This window comes from Budorcas taxicolor, chromosome 11 (genome assembly GCF_023091745.1).
Source record: "Budorcas taxicolor isolate Tak-1 chromosome 11, Takin1.1, whole genome shotgun sequence".
Classification (NCBI taxonomy): Eukaryota; Metazoa; Chordata; class Mammalia; order Artiodactyla; family Bovidae; genus Budorcas; species Budorcas taxicolor.
Genome location: NC_068920.1, coordinates 65,324,990 through 65,341,792, shown reverse-complemented (window position 1 = coordinate 65,341,792; position 16,803 = coordinate 65,324,990). Strand labels below are relative to the sequence as shown.

General features: G+C 45.2%; 1 protein-coding gene across 1 annotated transcript in view; it reads left to right on the top strand.

Moving 5' to 3' along the window:
* LONRF2 (LON peptidase N-terminal domain and ring finger 2) overlaps positions 1-16,170 on the top strand; it is a 34,153-nt gene extending 17,983 nt beyond the window's left edge. The window contains 12 exon segments of the mRNA XM_052648227.1: positions 1,370-1,492; positions 2,137-2,328; positions 3,093-3,294; positions 5,000-5,099; positions 5,639-5,743; positions 6,239-6,248; positions 7,423-7,544; positions 8,730-8,888; positions 9,488-9,615; positions 9,618-9,649; positions 11,603-11,752; positions 15,976-16,170. Of these exon segments, the coding sequence (XP_052504187.1) occupies positions 1,370-1,492; positions 2,137-2,328; positions 3,093-3,294; positions 5,000-5,099; positions 5,639-5,743; positions 6,239-6,248; positions 7,423-7,544; positions 8,730-8,888; positions 9,488-9,615; positions 9,618-9,649; positions 11,603-11,752; positions 15,976-16,170 (1,518 nt within the window).
* Positions 16,171-16,803: the final 633 nt, after the last annotated feature.

The window sequence follows — 16,803 nt, the reverse complement described above, 5'->3', positions numbered from 1 at the left end:
GAACTGACCTAACAATGATAGCTTAAGTTGTCCTTGAGAAGGTTTATAAGCCAAAGAATAAAAGGTATACCTTTCTTCATGAATCTTTGAATTTTAAACTCCTTAAGAGATTTTAAAATTTTAAAGAACTTGTGATGAGATGAACACCTATAGCATTCTCTATTTAATAATTAAGATATTTTTCCTCCTGCTGTATTACTTTCTAATTACCTTTGTTTTAGATACACCGAAGAAACAGTAACCGAGGTTAATAGATAATATGTAGCTTGTTCTCCCTTTTTCCTTTATTTTATCCACCCAGTCATCCATCCATCCATTCATTTTCTCATCTATCCAACCATCCAGTCATCCATTCATCCAGCCAGTCATCCATCCAGCAAGACATCCATCCATCCAGTCATCCAATCATTCATCCATCCAATCATCCATCCATCTATCCATTCATCCATTCATCCACCCATCTATCCGTTCATCCACCCATCCATTCATCCATCCATCCGTCTGTCTATCTAGTCATCCACCTGTCCATCTGTCCAGTCATCCACCCAGTCATTCACCTACCAGTCATCCGTACACCCAGTCATCCATCCGCCCATCTATATGGTCTTCCATCCAGTCATCCATCCATCCAGTCATCCATCCATCCATCTATCCAGTGTCCATCCATCCATCCAGTCATCCAAGGCTCTAACTGACCCAGTGTCAGGGGAAACCTGCTGGAAGTAATTCATCTTTCTTAAATACGAGCAAAGAACTGAGGACCAAAAAGAAAAAAATTCAACAGTGCAGAAGAGAAAGATTAAATGATGGAAACAACTGACTCCAATGGAAATGTAACACGTGAACTAGTCAAACAAAGCACAATATATACAGTGATTTGAGAAAATATTGCATCCATAAAGCAAAAACAAAATGCTGTTGGGAAATACTGACCCATGTTGTGTTTTGTTAATTTCTGTTGTGGCACTCTGTATGCCAACACTTTGTTATAGTTACTTCTGTCATGTGTGTCTGCTCCCACAAGACCATATGCACCTTGAAGATGGGGACTTGGTAGTGACTGCTGATCATTGAGTGAGTTAAAGGTGCTGGGCGTCCAGTGCTCTCTTAGCCGGTCCCTTGGATCTGCTTTGGGATCAGACCCCAAGTGTGGACTCTGTTGTTCTGATCATGGATCATGCTTGTGGGACATTCAGGTTTGCCCGATTTGGAAAGTGGTCGATCTGAAGCCATCCTCTGTGAGCTTGTGTTTATTCTATTTAATATGAAAGTAAAACAGTTCCAGTGATTTTTTTTTTTTCAGGGCTGTTTGTACGCAAGTGTATCATCACACTGTTTTTTTCAAATGTTTGTCTTTGGATGCATCCAGGGGCATCATGTGAAAGCCCAGGCTCTCTCTGGACTGGGAAGAAGTAAGGAGACGTGGAGGGAGTTTCTCTACTGCCTTGCTCTAAATCTTGAGTGTAACTCAGTGAAGAAAGCAGCCCAGAAGGTGTGATTCCCTTTCAATGACTTGCTTTGCTTCTTTGAGTCTTACTTTCTGCCTTTGTATTCATGCTGAGTAGCTCCTTTGTGTAAAATAAGCAAGAAATGTAACTCTGAATATTCATGACAGTGTGATTTCAAATGCACAGTGATAATGATGAGTTCACACGTTTGATAACTGTCATCCATGGATAATGCAGCACATTTCACGAGTCAAGGCATAGATATCTCACTTCTGCTGAACTAATGACATGTATCAGTGAGACGAGGTTAATGCATGACGCTGGGGATGCAAGATGATTTAACCTAGGGTTTGTAATTCAGATGTTATAGTTAGTGCAGGGGCCACATAAAAGACATTGTGCTATGTGCAAAATCTATCAATTCAGCTGCATAGCTTTACTTGAAATTTTCAGGAAAGCTTCACCAACAAGATGCAGACATATCTACTCTTTTATGCAGATCTTTAGCCTCATCTTATTAGAGGTCATCCAGTCACACTTGGTGTAAAGATCTGCCCTGTTAAAAATAGCATTTCCAGTGACCGTGAGTTCTTGTTTTTACATTTCCTCTGAATCTTTTAAGTTAGTTTGTTACGTATTTTTCAAAAGTGTTTTAAAAAATGCTTTTTTCCTCTTGGCAATTTTTTAGGTACTGTGTGAGGTGTTTTTCCCAGCCTCAGAATACATGCCTCAGAATTTAATATCTTTAAAAAAAAAAAAAAAGAATTTAACATCTTCCACCCAAAGTATACTGTTGAACGTGAGACTAAAGGCTCAATATCAGAGCCATGTGAACAGCCAGGGTCCTGTGGAGGAAGGTGGCAGTGCAGGAGGGTCTAAGGTAGGAAGTGCATGTATTTGTCAACATTATCTTTTTTTTTTTTTTTAAATTGAGCTGCATAAGGTCTCAGTTGCAGCACACAGGATCTCTTGTTGCAGCACACGGCCTCTCCAATTGTGGCTCTTGGGCTTTGCTTAGTTCCCTGGACAGGAATGGAACCACGTCACCTGCATTGAGAGGTGGCTTCTTAACCGCTGAACCACCAGGGAAGTCACTGTCAAAATTATCTCGACTAAGCTTAATATAGTTTTGAACATTTACAGGTTATTCAGATGTTGACATTCCATTAGCTAGTACTTCTCAAGACCAGTTCTGGCTTCTCCTCTTGAGAGTTAAAACTTTCCAAAGATGTTGGTGGAAGTACTGAAAATCACTGAAGATTGATGGGACTTCCCTAGTAGTCCAGTGGCTAAGACTCTGTGCCTGCAATGCAGGGAGCCTGGGTTTGATCCCTGGTCAGGGAACTAGGTCCCACATGCTGCAACTAAAGATTCCACATGATGCAACTAAGAGGGGGGCAGCCAAGTAGATAAATAAAATATTAAAAAAAAAGAAAATCACTGAAGATTGAAAGAAACTTCTAGAATATTCCAAAACACCCAAAACCTCAGGAGATTTGAAATTATTTTGTCTTAGAGAAAAGAAAGCACAGGGATAATTTGAATATATGAATACCGGTATTCAGTTGCTCCCTATTGCATGAACTTTTTTTCTTACGCTATGATGTCTTTAATATTCAGGATTCTTTTTTTGTACTTTATCAGAATCCATCTGAGAAACCTGATGTGTTTAGAAATAGCAGTTCCTCAGTTTTGCGTTTCATCCTGGGCTTACACTGTGAAGAGGATCAGGAGGTGTTAGACGGCATCCTTCCAACGGAGCCCAGCGCTGGTTTAAAGAGACAGTTTCCAAATGACTCAGAGGATGCACATGCTGTGAATGCCCCTGGGAAAATTCCCAGGAAAGGTCAGTAGGCTGTTTGTCTTGGAGTATGTGACCATAGAGTGAGAGACAATTGGCTGATGCTGAATACACTTTAAAAAATTTTATACAGGCAGTTTAAGATGAATAATGAGATGAATATATCACCTTTCAGATTATAGGCCAGTTTCAGTGGTTACTTCTATAAAGACTTCATAGCCAAAAAAAAAGCAGAGAAGTTTAGGTATAACTTTACCTTTTATTCAAGGCTTATAGATAAATAATGGCTATATATAGTCAGGCCTCAGTACAAGTGAATTCAACCAACCACGGATCAAAAATATTGGGAAAAAAGTTTCAGAAAGTGCCAAAAAGCAAAACTTACCCTGTGTAGCAACTGTTTACATAACATTTACATGTATTGCTATAAGTAGTTTTAATAATCTGGAGATGATTTAAGGTATAGGCGTGCCTCACGTATTGTGCTTTGCAGATTATTATTATTATTTTTAACAGATTGAAGGTTTGTGGCAAACCTGTGTTGTCAGGAAATGGTTAGCCCTTTTAGCAATAAATCATTTTTAATTAGGGCTTCCCTGGTGGCTCAGATGGTAAAGAATCTGCCTGTAATGCTGGAGACCAAGGTTTGATCCCTGGATTCGGAAGATCCCCTGGAGAAGGGAATGGTTACCCACTCCAGTATTCTTGCCTGGAGAATTCCATGGACAGAGGAGCCTGGTGGGCTATAGTCCATGGGGTCACAAAGAGTCAGACACGGCTGAGTGACTAACCCTATTTTAAATTAACGTATGTGTATTGCTTTTTAGGCATAATGCTGCTGCACACTTAGCGCGCTGCAATATAGTGTAAACATAAGATTTTTTTTTAACTTTATTTTTGGCTGTGCTGGGTCCGTGTTGCGGCTCGAGGGCTCCCTCTAGTGGTGCGGCGTGAGGGCTACTCTCTTGCGGTGCTCAGACTCCTCCTGCAGCGGCGGCTCCTGTGGCAGAGCGGGCTCGCGGGTGCTCAGGCTTCAGTAGTTGCGGCTCCCCGGCTCTAGAGCACAGGCTCAGTAGTTGCGGTGCACAGGCTTAGTTTTCCCTTGGCAGGTGGGATCTTCCCGAGTCAGTGATCAAACTCATGTCTCCTGCCTTGACAGGTAGATTCTTTAACCCTGAGCCACCAGGGAAGGCATGTGTAAGTTTCACATGCACTGAGAAACCAAAAACAGTTTGTATGACTCAGTTTATTGCAGTATTCGCTTTATTGCGGTGGACTGGAACGGACCCCGAGATGCCTCTGGGCTGTGTCTGTGTGTGGGACGCTGTGCTTAGGTTATTCGCAAACACCACACGATTTTCTGTAAGGGACTCCATCCAGCATCAGGGATCTTGGCATCCCTGGGGAGCCCAGAACTGTCAAGGACATTTAAAACTCATCTAAATGTGTCCCTGCGTGCGTGCTCTGTCGCTTCAGTCATGTCCAGCTCTTTGTGACCCAGTGGACTGTAGCCCACCAGACTCCTCTGTCCATGGAATTCTCTAGGCAAGAATACTGTAGTGGATAGCTCTTCTCCAGGGGATCTTCCTGACCCAAGGATTGAACCTGAATCTCCCACATTGTGGGCATGTTCTTTACCATCTGAGGCACCAGAGAAGCCTGTAACACACTTTAGCCAGAGGAAATACACTTTATTGCTTTCTCTTACCCAGATGTGCAAGTGTTAATTATAGCATTTAAATTTTTTCAGAGGCCGACTCCTTACCCCAAAGAAATGTGAACTCTAACACAGGAGAAAGTGAAGAGCTCCCCATAGAGGTGGCTGACTTTGAGTGTGCCCTTTGTATGAGGTATGGTGACATAGCATCTACGGCACTGTGAAAAATCCAGCCTTTCTGAACTTTGTATCGTAAATGTAATGGGCTTTTAAAAAAGTATTTGTTTTAATTGGAGGTTAATTGCAATATTGTGATGGTTTTTGCCACCCATCTGTCTGAGTTAGCCATAAGTACACCTGTGTCCCCTCCATCCTGAAACCCCCTCCCAACTCCCTCCCCACCTCATTCCTCCAAGTTGTCCTGCTTCACGCGTCAAACTTCCACTGGTCATCTGTTCTACATCGATAATGTATATGTTTCAATGCTGTTCTCTCAAATCATCCCACCCTTGCCTTCTCCCACTGAGTCAGAAAGTCTGCTCTTTACCTCTGTGTCTCCTATTGTCAGAGAAATTACGTACACCTCAATAACAATTGCTTTATTTTATAAAAATCTGGTAAGATAAAAATGGAAAATGGGTATAAGTGGTTTCTAGAGTTCTTATAAAATGAATAGATTCTTTGAAAGTCTATTGTGGACATGTCTTGCTGAAAACCCAGATGTTTCTGCAGGTTGTTCTTTGAACCTGTGACTACGCCCTGTGGACACATGTTTTGCCTGAAATGCCTCGAGCGCTGCCTGGACCACGCCCTGCATTGTCCCTTGTGCAGAAGTAAGTATTTCTGTGGAAATGACAAATCCGGGCACTTCTAAAAATTTCCCTCCACCTCCTTTCCCTTCACATGCAGCTTTTAATTCCTTGGTCCCTTAGCTCCCATTCTCAGTCCTGACAAAGTCAGCTCTTTTTGCTTTTGTGTGTGTCTGTATAGTGAAGTGAAGTCGCTCAGTCGTGTCCGACTCTTTGCGACCCGTGGACTGTAGCCCATCAAGCTCCTCTGTCCATGGGATTCTCCAGGCAAGAGTACTGGAGTGGGTTGCCATTTCCTTCTCCAGGGGATCTTCCCGACCCAGGGATCAAACCCAGGTCTCCCACATTGCAGGCAGACGCTTTAACCTCTGCACCACCAGGGAAGGCCTTAAATACAAGAATCCAAGTACTAACATCAAAGATTTCAAGGGAGGAAAGGAAGCCAGGTTGAAAGAAGAAGGGGGCAGAGGCGGGAGAGGGGGGCGAAAGGGGTGGCCTTACAGACATCTCCTGCCACCTACAGATGCTCAGACGTTATGGGACTTTTCCCTGGGCCTCCAGAGAAGGGAGGACTGGAACTTGGCCCTGTCAGAAATTAGACCAGACCAGAAACAGAATTCGAGTTCTCTGCCAAGAGGAGGTGATCAGTCTCCAATCCTCAGCTCAGGCTGAGGGCCCTTCAACCAGATTCCTGCGTCCAGGACCGGGGGACTAGAAAAACAGGGAGGGATAGGAAGCATTAAGGAGAGGAAAGAGAGAGGGAAGGGGAGAGACGTCAATAAAGTCTCTTGTTCCTTACCAGTCAGGGCACTCTGGCCAGTTGTCCGCATCAAGAGGAGACCAGGGACAAAAGGGTCCCAGTTGCGGCCGCTGGGTCTGGTCCATTGGCAGGCAGGCTGGCCCCTGAGTACCCTGAGTGGTCAGGATGTCAGTCTCAGCAAAGAAGAGTCCCGCCAGAGTCACCATTTGTTGCAGGAAGAGGGACCCCTTCCAGGCCCCGAAACTGGGCTCTTGTCTAACACTCGGAAATGAACTGTCCGAGGAGACGTGTGCTGACAAAGCAAGAGATTTTATTGGGAAAGGGCCCACAAAGTAGGGAGGATTAAAGAAATTCACAATCTTAAATCTGAGACTTGATACACCATTAGTCATTTTTGCTGTGCTGCTCTGGTAGCTTCAACATTTCACTCTCCAGGGCGACTCTTTGATATTTCTCTTGTCTTCCACCACCTGCTACTCAGTCCCTCTACCCTCCCTGACCTGATTCTCCATGGAGTGTAGACGCCAGCAAGATGGGAATTGCCTCTTCCTTCTTCCAGGCAAACCCTGTCTCCTGAGCTGCTTTCCTGGGGGAGGGACAGCCTGCCCCTTCCTCACGGGCCCGACCTTCCATCTCTCTCTCCTCAGTCCCTTTTGTCTTCTGAGACCCCAGCTCCCTACAAAAGAGAGCTCTTTTTCCTTAAGAACTGATTACCATAGGACTTCCTTTGGTGGTGCAGTGGTTAAGACTTCACCTTCCCCTCCAGAGTGCATGGGTTCCATCCCTGGTTAAGGAGCTAAGATCTGGCATGTCTTGCAGACAAAAAACCAAAATGTAAAACAGAAACAATATTTTTACAAACTCAATAAAGACTTTAAAAATGGTCCACGTCAAAAAAAGAGAAATCTTGAAAAATGGCATCATTATTTAACTTTGTTTTGTTACAGTTGTTAGCAAGCAGAAAATTTAATACAACTACTCTGGCCGAAGAATTAATATTTCGGTATTTCTCAGATTAGCTGTCTGACAGAAAGAGAATCTGTGATGAAGAAATGACGGAGCTGTCACGGTAAGTCCTCGTGTTCTAGGTACTTCGTGCTGAGTTGAGGTTACAAGAAGAAAATCCTGGCTAACCTCACAGCTCTATCTGTTATTTTTCCCCCTCTTTGACAGAAAAATTGGCCTCAAAAAATAAAAAAAATTAATTGCAAAGAGTTTATGGAATTTAATTGAAGAAAGTTGTAAGAAATATTCCAAAAGCGTGTTTTGACAAAATCATATGGCTGCTTTTTATATCTAAATAAGCAATACTGAATTTTTCAGAACTGAAAAGGCACAGTTCATTCAAAACAGAAGGTATTTGAAAACAGGCTTTTTTCCCCTCAAAATAGGTTTGACAGTTGTTTTTTTTTTCTTTCTTTTAAAGTGATTAAAGTTTTGTGTTGTAGTACCCTGTATTGAGATCTTATCATTCTTCTTGTCTTTTTTATTTATTAGTAGAACTCATTACATTTGACATCTGTCATTTTTGCTTTCATCAGAATTTTTTCTTATTTATTTCTCTTGTGATGTAACCAACGTTTAACATTATACTAGTTTCAGGTGTACAACAGAGTGAGTTGACATTTGTGAATATGGTGAAATGATCACCATAGTAAATCTAAGTTAACATCTGTCTCCAGACAGAATATTTTTATTGTGATAAGAGCTTTTTAAGATTTATTCTCTTAGCAACTTTAAAATATGCAATACAGTATTATTAACTATGGTCACCATGCTGTGCCTTGCATCTCCAGGACTTGTTTATTTTATAACTGGAACTTTGTGCTTTTTGACCCCCTTCACCCATTGCGCACACAGATACACACACGCACAGACACACACACACACACACTCTCTCTCTCTCCTGGTAACCCTGTCTGTCCTCTGTATCTATGAACTTGGTTTTGTTTGTTTTTAGATACCATATTTAAATGAAGTCATACACTTTCTGTCTTTCTCTGTCTGACTTACGTCACTTAGTGCTGAGCCCTCAAGGTCATGAGAATGTGTTCATAGTGATCTTAAGCAAGTTCTCTCATTAGATTAAATAAGAGGGCTTGCTGAGCACTTTCTCATGCTGTGACTGTTGACTTTCTTTTCCCACCTAAGGCTTAGGCAAGCCCAAGGGTTTTGTCATTAAGAGAACCGCGGCTGTCATGCCCTTCCGTGTCTGTCAGCTCCCACATCTAGTTAACTTCCTCTTACCCCACAGTCTGACCAGAGATGTGCCCATCTTTGTGTGCGCCATAGCCTTCCCCACCGTGCCCTGCCTGCTCCACGTCTTTGAGCCCCGCTATTGGCTTATGATACGAAGATGCCTGGAAACAGGCACCAAATGGAGTGGCATGTGTTTATCTGCTGAGCACGTGGGGTAAGAGTTACCAGTATTCAAAGAGAAGGTTCTGGGCACTTCCCAGTGGTTAAGACCCCACGCTTCCAATGCAGGGGATACAGGTTTGATTCCTGGTTGGGGAAAAAAGATCCCACATGCTGAGTGGCGGGGCTTCCCTGGTGGCTCAAATCGTAAATAATCTGCCTGCAACGTGGAGGTCTGGTTTTGATCCCTGGGTTGGCAATATTCCCCTGGAGAAGGGAACAGCTGCTCACTCCAGTATTCTTGCCTGGAAAATCCCATGAACAGAGGAGCCTGGCGGTCCAGTCCATGGGGTCACAAAGAGTTGGACAGGACTGAGCGACTGACACTGTGTAATTGTGAACATGCTGTGTGGTGCAGCCAAAAGATTAAAAAGAGGAGGGGGCTTATAATTAAATGCATCATTTTTCGTTTTTCTTAGAGAACAACTTAAGATGATGTTGGTAATCCCTAGTGGCTCCTATTACACAACGAAGTATAAGCCTGGGGACATCTGTGTTGTGATTTCACCTTTCATCCTAGTCTCGGCTCCCACTCCTTCCCCTTGAACATCACAGCTGCTGATTCTTGGCTGTCTCTCCCACCTGTCCCGCCAGGGTCTCAGAGTACGGCTGCATGCTGGCAGTCAAGGACGTCAGGACATTCCCCGATGGCGGCTCCGTCATTGATGCCGTGGGGATCGGCTGCTTCCGGGTTTTGAGCCACCGTCACAGAGACGGCTACAACAGGCAGCCATTGAATACTCAGAAGATGAAAGGGTGGGTAGTCACACCTGCAGGGCCAGCCCCGTCCCCTCTCCAGCCGCTCTTTCCCTGTGGGCACCGGGCCTCATGGGCCAGAGGGCAGAATGCAGCCGGGTGAACGGCGAGGTCCGGGGCACGGGGAACTGGTTGGAAGATGATGGCTGAGTGTGGCGGCTCTCGGGGCTCCTCTTCTGTTGTTGCTGTTGCTGTTTAGTTGCTGAGTCGTGTCTGACTCTTTGCAACCCCATGGACTGCAGCACACCAGTCTTCTCTGTCCCTCACCATCTCCTGGAACTCGTCCAAGTTCATGTCCATTGAATCAGTGATGCCATCCAACCGTCTCATCCTGTCATCCCCTTCTCCTGCCTTCAGTCGTTTCCAGCATCAGAGTCTTTTTCAGTGAGTTGGCTCTTCACATCAGGTGGCCAAAGTATTGGAACTTAAGTTTTAGCATCAGTCCTTCCAAATAGGATTCAGGGTTGATTTCCTTTCGGATTGACTTGTTTGATCTTGCTGTCCAGGGAACTCTCAAGAGTCTTCTCCAACTGCACAGTTTGAAAGCATCAATGCTTTGGCGCTCAGCCTTCTTTATGGTCCAACTCACATCTGTACATGACTACTGGAAAAACCGTAACTTTGACTATGTAGATCTTTGTTGGCAAAATGATGTCTTTGCTTTTTAATCAAATTAAGAATGGTTGTGTGTTATAGTCTAATTCCAGAGTCTACCCCAGTTTTCATAAATGCTGTAGTCTTGCAATCAGAAAGGACCTTAGTGGTTTACTCCTGTTTTACAGATGAGGAAGTTCTACCCTAAGGCAACTGAACAACTGGCTAGCATTCCCACATGAGAGGCAGGGACGAAGCCAGAACAAACCCGGGCCCCCTGGAGCTGTTTCTGCTCAGTGTTCCTACGTAGGACGGAGCCTTGGGCAGTGAGAGGGGCCCAGGCAGCAGGGTGTGTCCTTCTAAAGCCGTAGGATCTCCCCTGGCATCAGGCTCAGGCTGTGAGTGGACTGTTGCCGTAGCATATCTTTTAAAGTATAGTTTGGTGGCATGAAATACAGGTTTTAAACTGCTGTAACTCTTTGACTTGAACTTCCCTGGTGGCTCAGTGGTAAAGAATCTGCCTACCGGTGCAGAAGACAAGAGTTCCATTCCTGGATTGGAAAGATCCTCTGGAGAAGGAAATGGCAACCCAGTCCAGTATTCTTGCCTGAAAATCCCATAGACAGAGGAGCCTGGTGGGCTATAATCCATGGGTCACAGAGTCAGACACGACTAAGCAACTAAACAACACTCTTTGACTTGGTAATTCTGCTTCTGGGAATCTGTCCTGAGGCAATGACAGCCCCTTCTCACGCACATATGAAGAAAACCACTTTGCATAATTACTTAATATTATCTGTGTTATCTTATTAATAAAATACATCTTATGTGAATGGTTGAATAAGTTGTGGTATATTTCAAATGTAGGATTGCACGTAGCCATTAAAAATGATTCCTGATCATTTCAGATGCATTTTTCTCTTAAGATAGTGAGAGAAGCATCTGGGTGTTGCCGATGGACATGGGATAGGTCGGGCACCGCTGTGTAACAGTGCAGACTTCCACATTGAGCTTGTGTACCTGTGTATGTGTGCTCCATCCTGTCCGATCTTTGCACCCCGAGCACTGCAGCCTGCCAGGCTCCTCTGTCCATGGAATTTCCCAGGCAAGAGTAGCGGAGTGGGTTGCCATTTCCTTCTCCAGGGCATCTTGCCGACCCAGGGATGGAACCCACATCTCCTGCGTTGGCAGGCAGATTCCTTACCAGTAGCGCCACCTGTCCGTTTATTGAAATGCTGATGAATCACTGAAGTGCTAATGCCAGGAATCTGCTCAGCAGACGTGGCCGTGGTCACTGTGTAATGGACACACAAGTGTGATAATGAATCACTGAAAAGGCTGTCTCTCTCCCTTGACCAGGTGGAAGGCCCAGAGTGCGAGGAACTCGGCATGCTGCGCGATTCAGTTTATCAGCAGTCTGTGTCCTGGTTCGCGTCACTTCAGGATCCCATGAAAGAGCAGATTTCAAGCCATTGTGGGTCAGTGCCAGACAGAGAACCTGAGCCTCAGGTATGCTGTGCTGATACTTCCTGCCGTCATGTGCTGAGACACATCACACCCCAGTGAAGCTTGGCAGTGCCTGCTCTGCTGCCAACTCCATTACGGCCGTTTATGAAACTTTCATTTATCAGCACCTGGTAGACTAGCATGTGCCTTGTGGAGCAAGAATGATAAATGCTTTCTGATAAATACTACGTGAAGGTAATTTGTTTTCTGTCAGTAATCAGTTTATTCTGGTTGGCTGTCTCTTGTACTTCTCTCACCAGCATCAGAAGGTTTGGTAATTGTCGTCTATCAGCAGGATAGACTCTGTGTTTTGTACCTAATCCTGCCTTACCCCTACTGAACAGGCGTTGAGTAAATGAGGAAATTCTCTGTCATTAACTTAGAGGCGTTCCCAGTCCTCTGTCCATCTTCACGGGCTTTCTCTCTGCTCCCAGGAGTGCTCCAGTGATGCTGGGTTTTCTTTCTTTTTCTTATTTATTTATTTTTATTGAAGTATAGTAGATTTACCGGAGAAGCAATGGCACCCCACTCCAGTACTCTTGCCTGGAAAATCCCATGGACAGAGGAGCCTGGTGGGCTGCAGTCCATGGGGTCACTAAGAGTCAGACACAACTGAGCGACTTCACTTTCACTTTTCACTTTCATGCATTGGAGAAGGAAATGGCAGCCCACTCCAGTGTTCTTGCCTGGAGAATCCCAGGGACGGGGGAGCCTGGTGGGCTGCCGTCTGTGGGGTCGCACAGAGTCAGACACGACTGAAGTGACTTAGCAGCAGCAGCAGCAGCATAGTAGATTTACAGTGTTAATTTGTTATACAGCAAAGCGATTCAGTTATACCTATGTGTGCATTCTTTTATTAGTGTTCTTTTCCGTTATGGCTTCTCATAGGGTTTTGTTTTTATTGGAGTGTAGTTGCTTTACAATGTTGTGTTAGTTTCTGCTGTACAGCAGAGTGAATCAGCCACGTGAGTGCATACATCCCCTCCCTCTTCAGCCTCCTTCCTCTCCCCCAGCATCCCACCCCCTAGGTCACCACAGATCACCGAGCTGAGCGCCTGTGTTATATAGCACATTCCCACTAGCTACCTGTTTTTACACATAGTAGTGGGTATATTTCAGTGCTCCTGACTCATTCGTCCCTCCCTCTCCTTCCCGCTCTGTGTCCACAATTCTGTTCTGTACGTCTGCTCCTCTATTCCTGCCCTGCAAATAGGTCCATCAGCACCGTCTTTCTAGATTCCATGTACATGTGTTAATATACAGCGTTTGTTTTCCTCTTCCTGACTTACTCCGCTCTGTATGACAGACTCTAGGTTCATCCACATGGCTCCAGAGGACCCAGTTTTGTTCCTCTTATGGATGAGTAATATTCCGTTGTATTTCAGTGATGACCAGGCTTCAGGTCTGTGAAGCATTGCTAAGTGCAAATGGCTCGTCTGCCCCGTGTGCGGAGCCAAGAGGGGCTGGTGCGGGCTTGTGACTGAGTGTATAGCTGCTCCTGCTGTGCCTGCTCACCTGTCCTGGAGGCAGCGGAGGGGACAGGGCCAGGTCTCGGCGGGTTTAGGGTCAGGCGAAGTGTCTTTTGTATTGTTTCCATCGATTTTCCTTTCTTTCCGTGTCTCTTGGTGGCTCGTGTCTCGTGTGAGTTCTGTGTTTTCCAGACCCAGGAAAATGCTTTCGGTCAAAAGTCACCCTCAGGCATTCCTCACCCTCCGCTCTATTATAATCTCTGCTGCTCTTCTGTTTTGTAGCTCAGATTCAGAAAGCAAGGTGGTCAGGCTACCTTGATGACAGTGTGAATTACCCTGTTTTCTAGGTGCTTCTGCTTTTAACCCAAATTTTTCTCTAATTGTAACACATTGCATGATTGTCATGGCTTAAAAACAGCAGAAATTTATTATCGCACAGTTTGGGGATTAGAAATCCCTTACAGGCCTCACCAGGCTGTGATCAAAGTGATGGCAAGACTTGATTCCTTGCTGGAGGCTCTGAAGGGGAGTCCATTTCCTCCCCTTCTCTGGGCTTGAAAGGCTACTGGTGTTCCTTGGCTCTGGCCCCTTCCTCCATCTTCCAGGCTAGCAGAGTTGACCTCTGACCCTTCTTCCATAATTCGTACCCCACTCTGACCACAGCCCAGAGCAGCTCTCTGCTGGAAGGACCTTTGTGATGAGGTTGAACCCGCCAGGAACAATTCAGCATCATCTCTGCACTCCTCCAGGTCCCTCACTCAGTCACATCTGCAGGGTCCCTGCCGCCGTGTAAGCTGCATAGTCACGGGCTTCAGGAACCGAAAGGTGAACACCTTTGGGAGACCGCTTGTCTTCCCACCACGGAGGATTTTAGGTCCTATGTGGGAGTTATTTTTATGCTGAAAGTGAAAGCGTTAGTCACTTAGTTGTGTCCAGCTCCTTGCATCCCCATGGACTGTAGCCCGCCAGGCTCCGCTGTCCATGGGACTCTCTAGGCAAGAATACTGGAGTGGGTAACCATTCCCTTCTCCAGGGGAATCTTCCCAACCCAGGGATCGAACCTGGGTCTCTTCCATTGCAGGCGGATTCTTTACCGTCCGAGCGACCCTTTATGCTGAGGCTTCCCCATTAAGCCTGCTACTCAGTGTCTCCCTACTCAGTAAAGTGAGGAGAGAAAAGAGTATGAACCATACAGAAGGTTGTGTTGTCCAACACTTGTGCCGTCTTCCCTTGGAGGGGAGGTGGGTGCCTTCTGTACCATGATGTGGGCTGCACCATACACTTTGACCTTGGTGCCATTCTTCATCTCTCACCCTGAGCTAAGGTGAGCCCGGAGCCACCCTCCCTGGTTCCCAGTTTGGATTCTTCTTGCTTCTAGAGTGGGGATGGAGGAGAAGCAGGGAGACCTGGGTATCTTGGTTTCAGTTCTGGGAATATTGAAAACAACTCTGTGGTTACCTTTTGCTCAGAGCTCAATCCAGAAGTGCCTGTTTGGTTATGAAATAAAGGCTATCAGGTGGCATAATAATTCATATATATATTTAATAGTAACTCATTAAATGGGCTTTCCTGGTGGCTCAGTTGGTAAAAAATTACACCTAAATTGCAGGAGACCTGGGTTTGATCCCTGGGTCAGGAAGATCCCCTGAGAAGGAAATGGCTAACCATTCCAGTAGTCTTATCTGGAAAAGTCCATGAACAGAGGAGTCTGGTGGGCTACAGTCCGTGAGGTCACAAGAGTCAGACACGACTTAGCAATTAAACCATGATACCACACACATATATATATTTAACAGTAACTCATACATATAGCTATTTTATATATATGTATGTTTGTCTCACTGACTTTATTGTAAGATTTATAACAGTCAAATTTGTGCCTATACTGTTTCTTTATAAACAGTTTGCTTTGTAGAGCATGTTTAGAAAACAATAACAGAACATTGGAAAGTAGAGATAAAAATTATGATCGCTTCTTCTAATGGGTCATAGACTTTGAACTAGAGCTTTATTATTAATTTGGCTGTGCTTGGCCTTATTAGTTGTGGCATGTGGGATCCAGTTCCCTGACCAGGGATTGAACCCAGGCCCCCTGTATTGGGAGCTTAGAGTCTTAGTCACTGAGCTGCCAGGGGAATTGTGAACTAGAGCTTTAAGGGGCTAAGAACGACTAATTCATGAAGAGTTTTCCTGTGGAAGATGCGTCTCTTGGCAGGTTCTTCCTTATGTGAATGTCCCCCATTTAAGTGTGTGACATACAAGAAAGCTTTGTCCGGGCTTCCCTGGTAGCTCTGTGGTAGAGACTCTGCCTGCCGGTGCAGGAGACACGGGTTCGATCCCCGATCCGGGAAGACCCCACATTCCACAGAGCAGCTAAGCATGTGTGCCAAGTACTGAGCCTGTGCTGTAAAGCCTGGAAACTGCGAGTGCTGAAGCCTGTGCACGCTAGAGCCCCTGCTTCACAACAAGAGAAGCCACAGCAATGAGAAACCCGCGCACTGCAGCCAGAGAGTAGCCCCCAGTCTCGGCAGCTGGAGGAAAGCCCACACACCAGCAAAGACCCGGCACGGCCAGAAATAAGTAAATTATAAAAAGCTTTTTAAAAAGTAAGCTTTGTGTTTTAGTGCTGAATGAATGGTGCAGAAGATCTCAAAGAGAAGGCAGCATTTAATTCTTGCTTGTGTCGATGAGACAGAAGACCACATTGGGAACAGGCTTCTACTTGAGCTGGTGATTTTGTCTTCCTTTCTTTTGCAGAGTAACCCTGGTGGTCCCATGTGGTCCTGGTGGATGCTGGCGGTGTTGCCATTGGCATGGAAGGCTCAACTGACCACACTGGGCATGATCTCGGTGAAGGAGCACCTGCTTGCCATTTGGCGAATATTAGTCATCATCACGCGTAAGAGGAATAGTCAGCAGGAGCGCGTTAATAGCAAGGAGAGAAGTAGTTGATTTCTGTCGAGGTTTCTGGAAGGCCGTGAGTTTTTATGAGGCGTGCCAGGCACGGACGAGTTAACATCCATCCACCATGCTTTGTAAAATGCTTGTTGATAGGGTTCCAGAATGGAGCACTTGGCAGATGTTGTCTCCTACTCAGAAGTTAAGTCTGTTCTAGATGGAATCTGACTCCATACAAGGTGAGCCTGAAATCTGAATGGATCCCATGGTTGGAAAACAACCTAAAAAATCTCTCTGGAACAGATGCTTCCAGTGCTCAATACACTAAAGATGATTGACAAGTGGTTTAGGTTTTGCCAGAAAGAAGATTGCCTTCCCAGTGAAGTGTCTTGCTCCTCCAGATGGGAACAGCTCGCTTGGGTGCGTGGATAGTAAGAGGGAAACTGTCTTGTTATCTGGAAGCATATTTCTCAGAGTCCAGGCTAGCTGAAAACATGCTTTGTGTGTCACTGTGAAATGGAGCAATCAAATCGTTGTCCAGTGTGGGGGGTGAAGTTAGTCCTTATCCAAGAAGTAGTATAGAACCAAATAGAGCTGTGTTCTTGTGTCCTGCAGTAGTTTGAATGTGGTAGCTAAATGAATATCAGAATATAAAAAGGTGTACTTTGGATGTAGAAAAACCTGAAA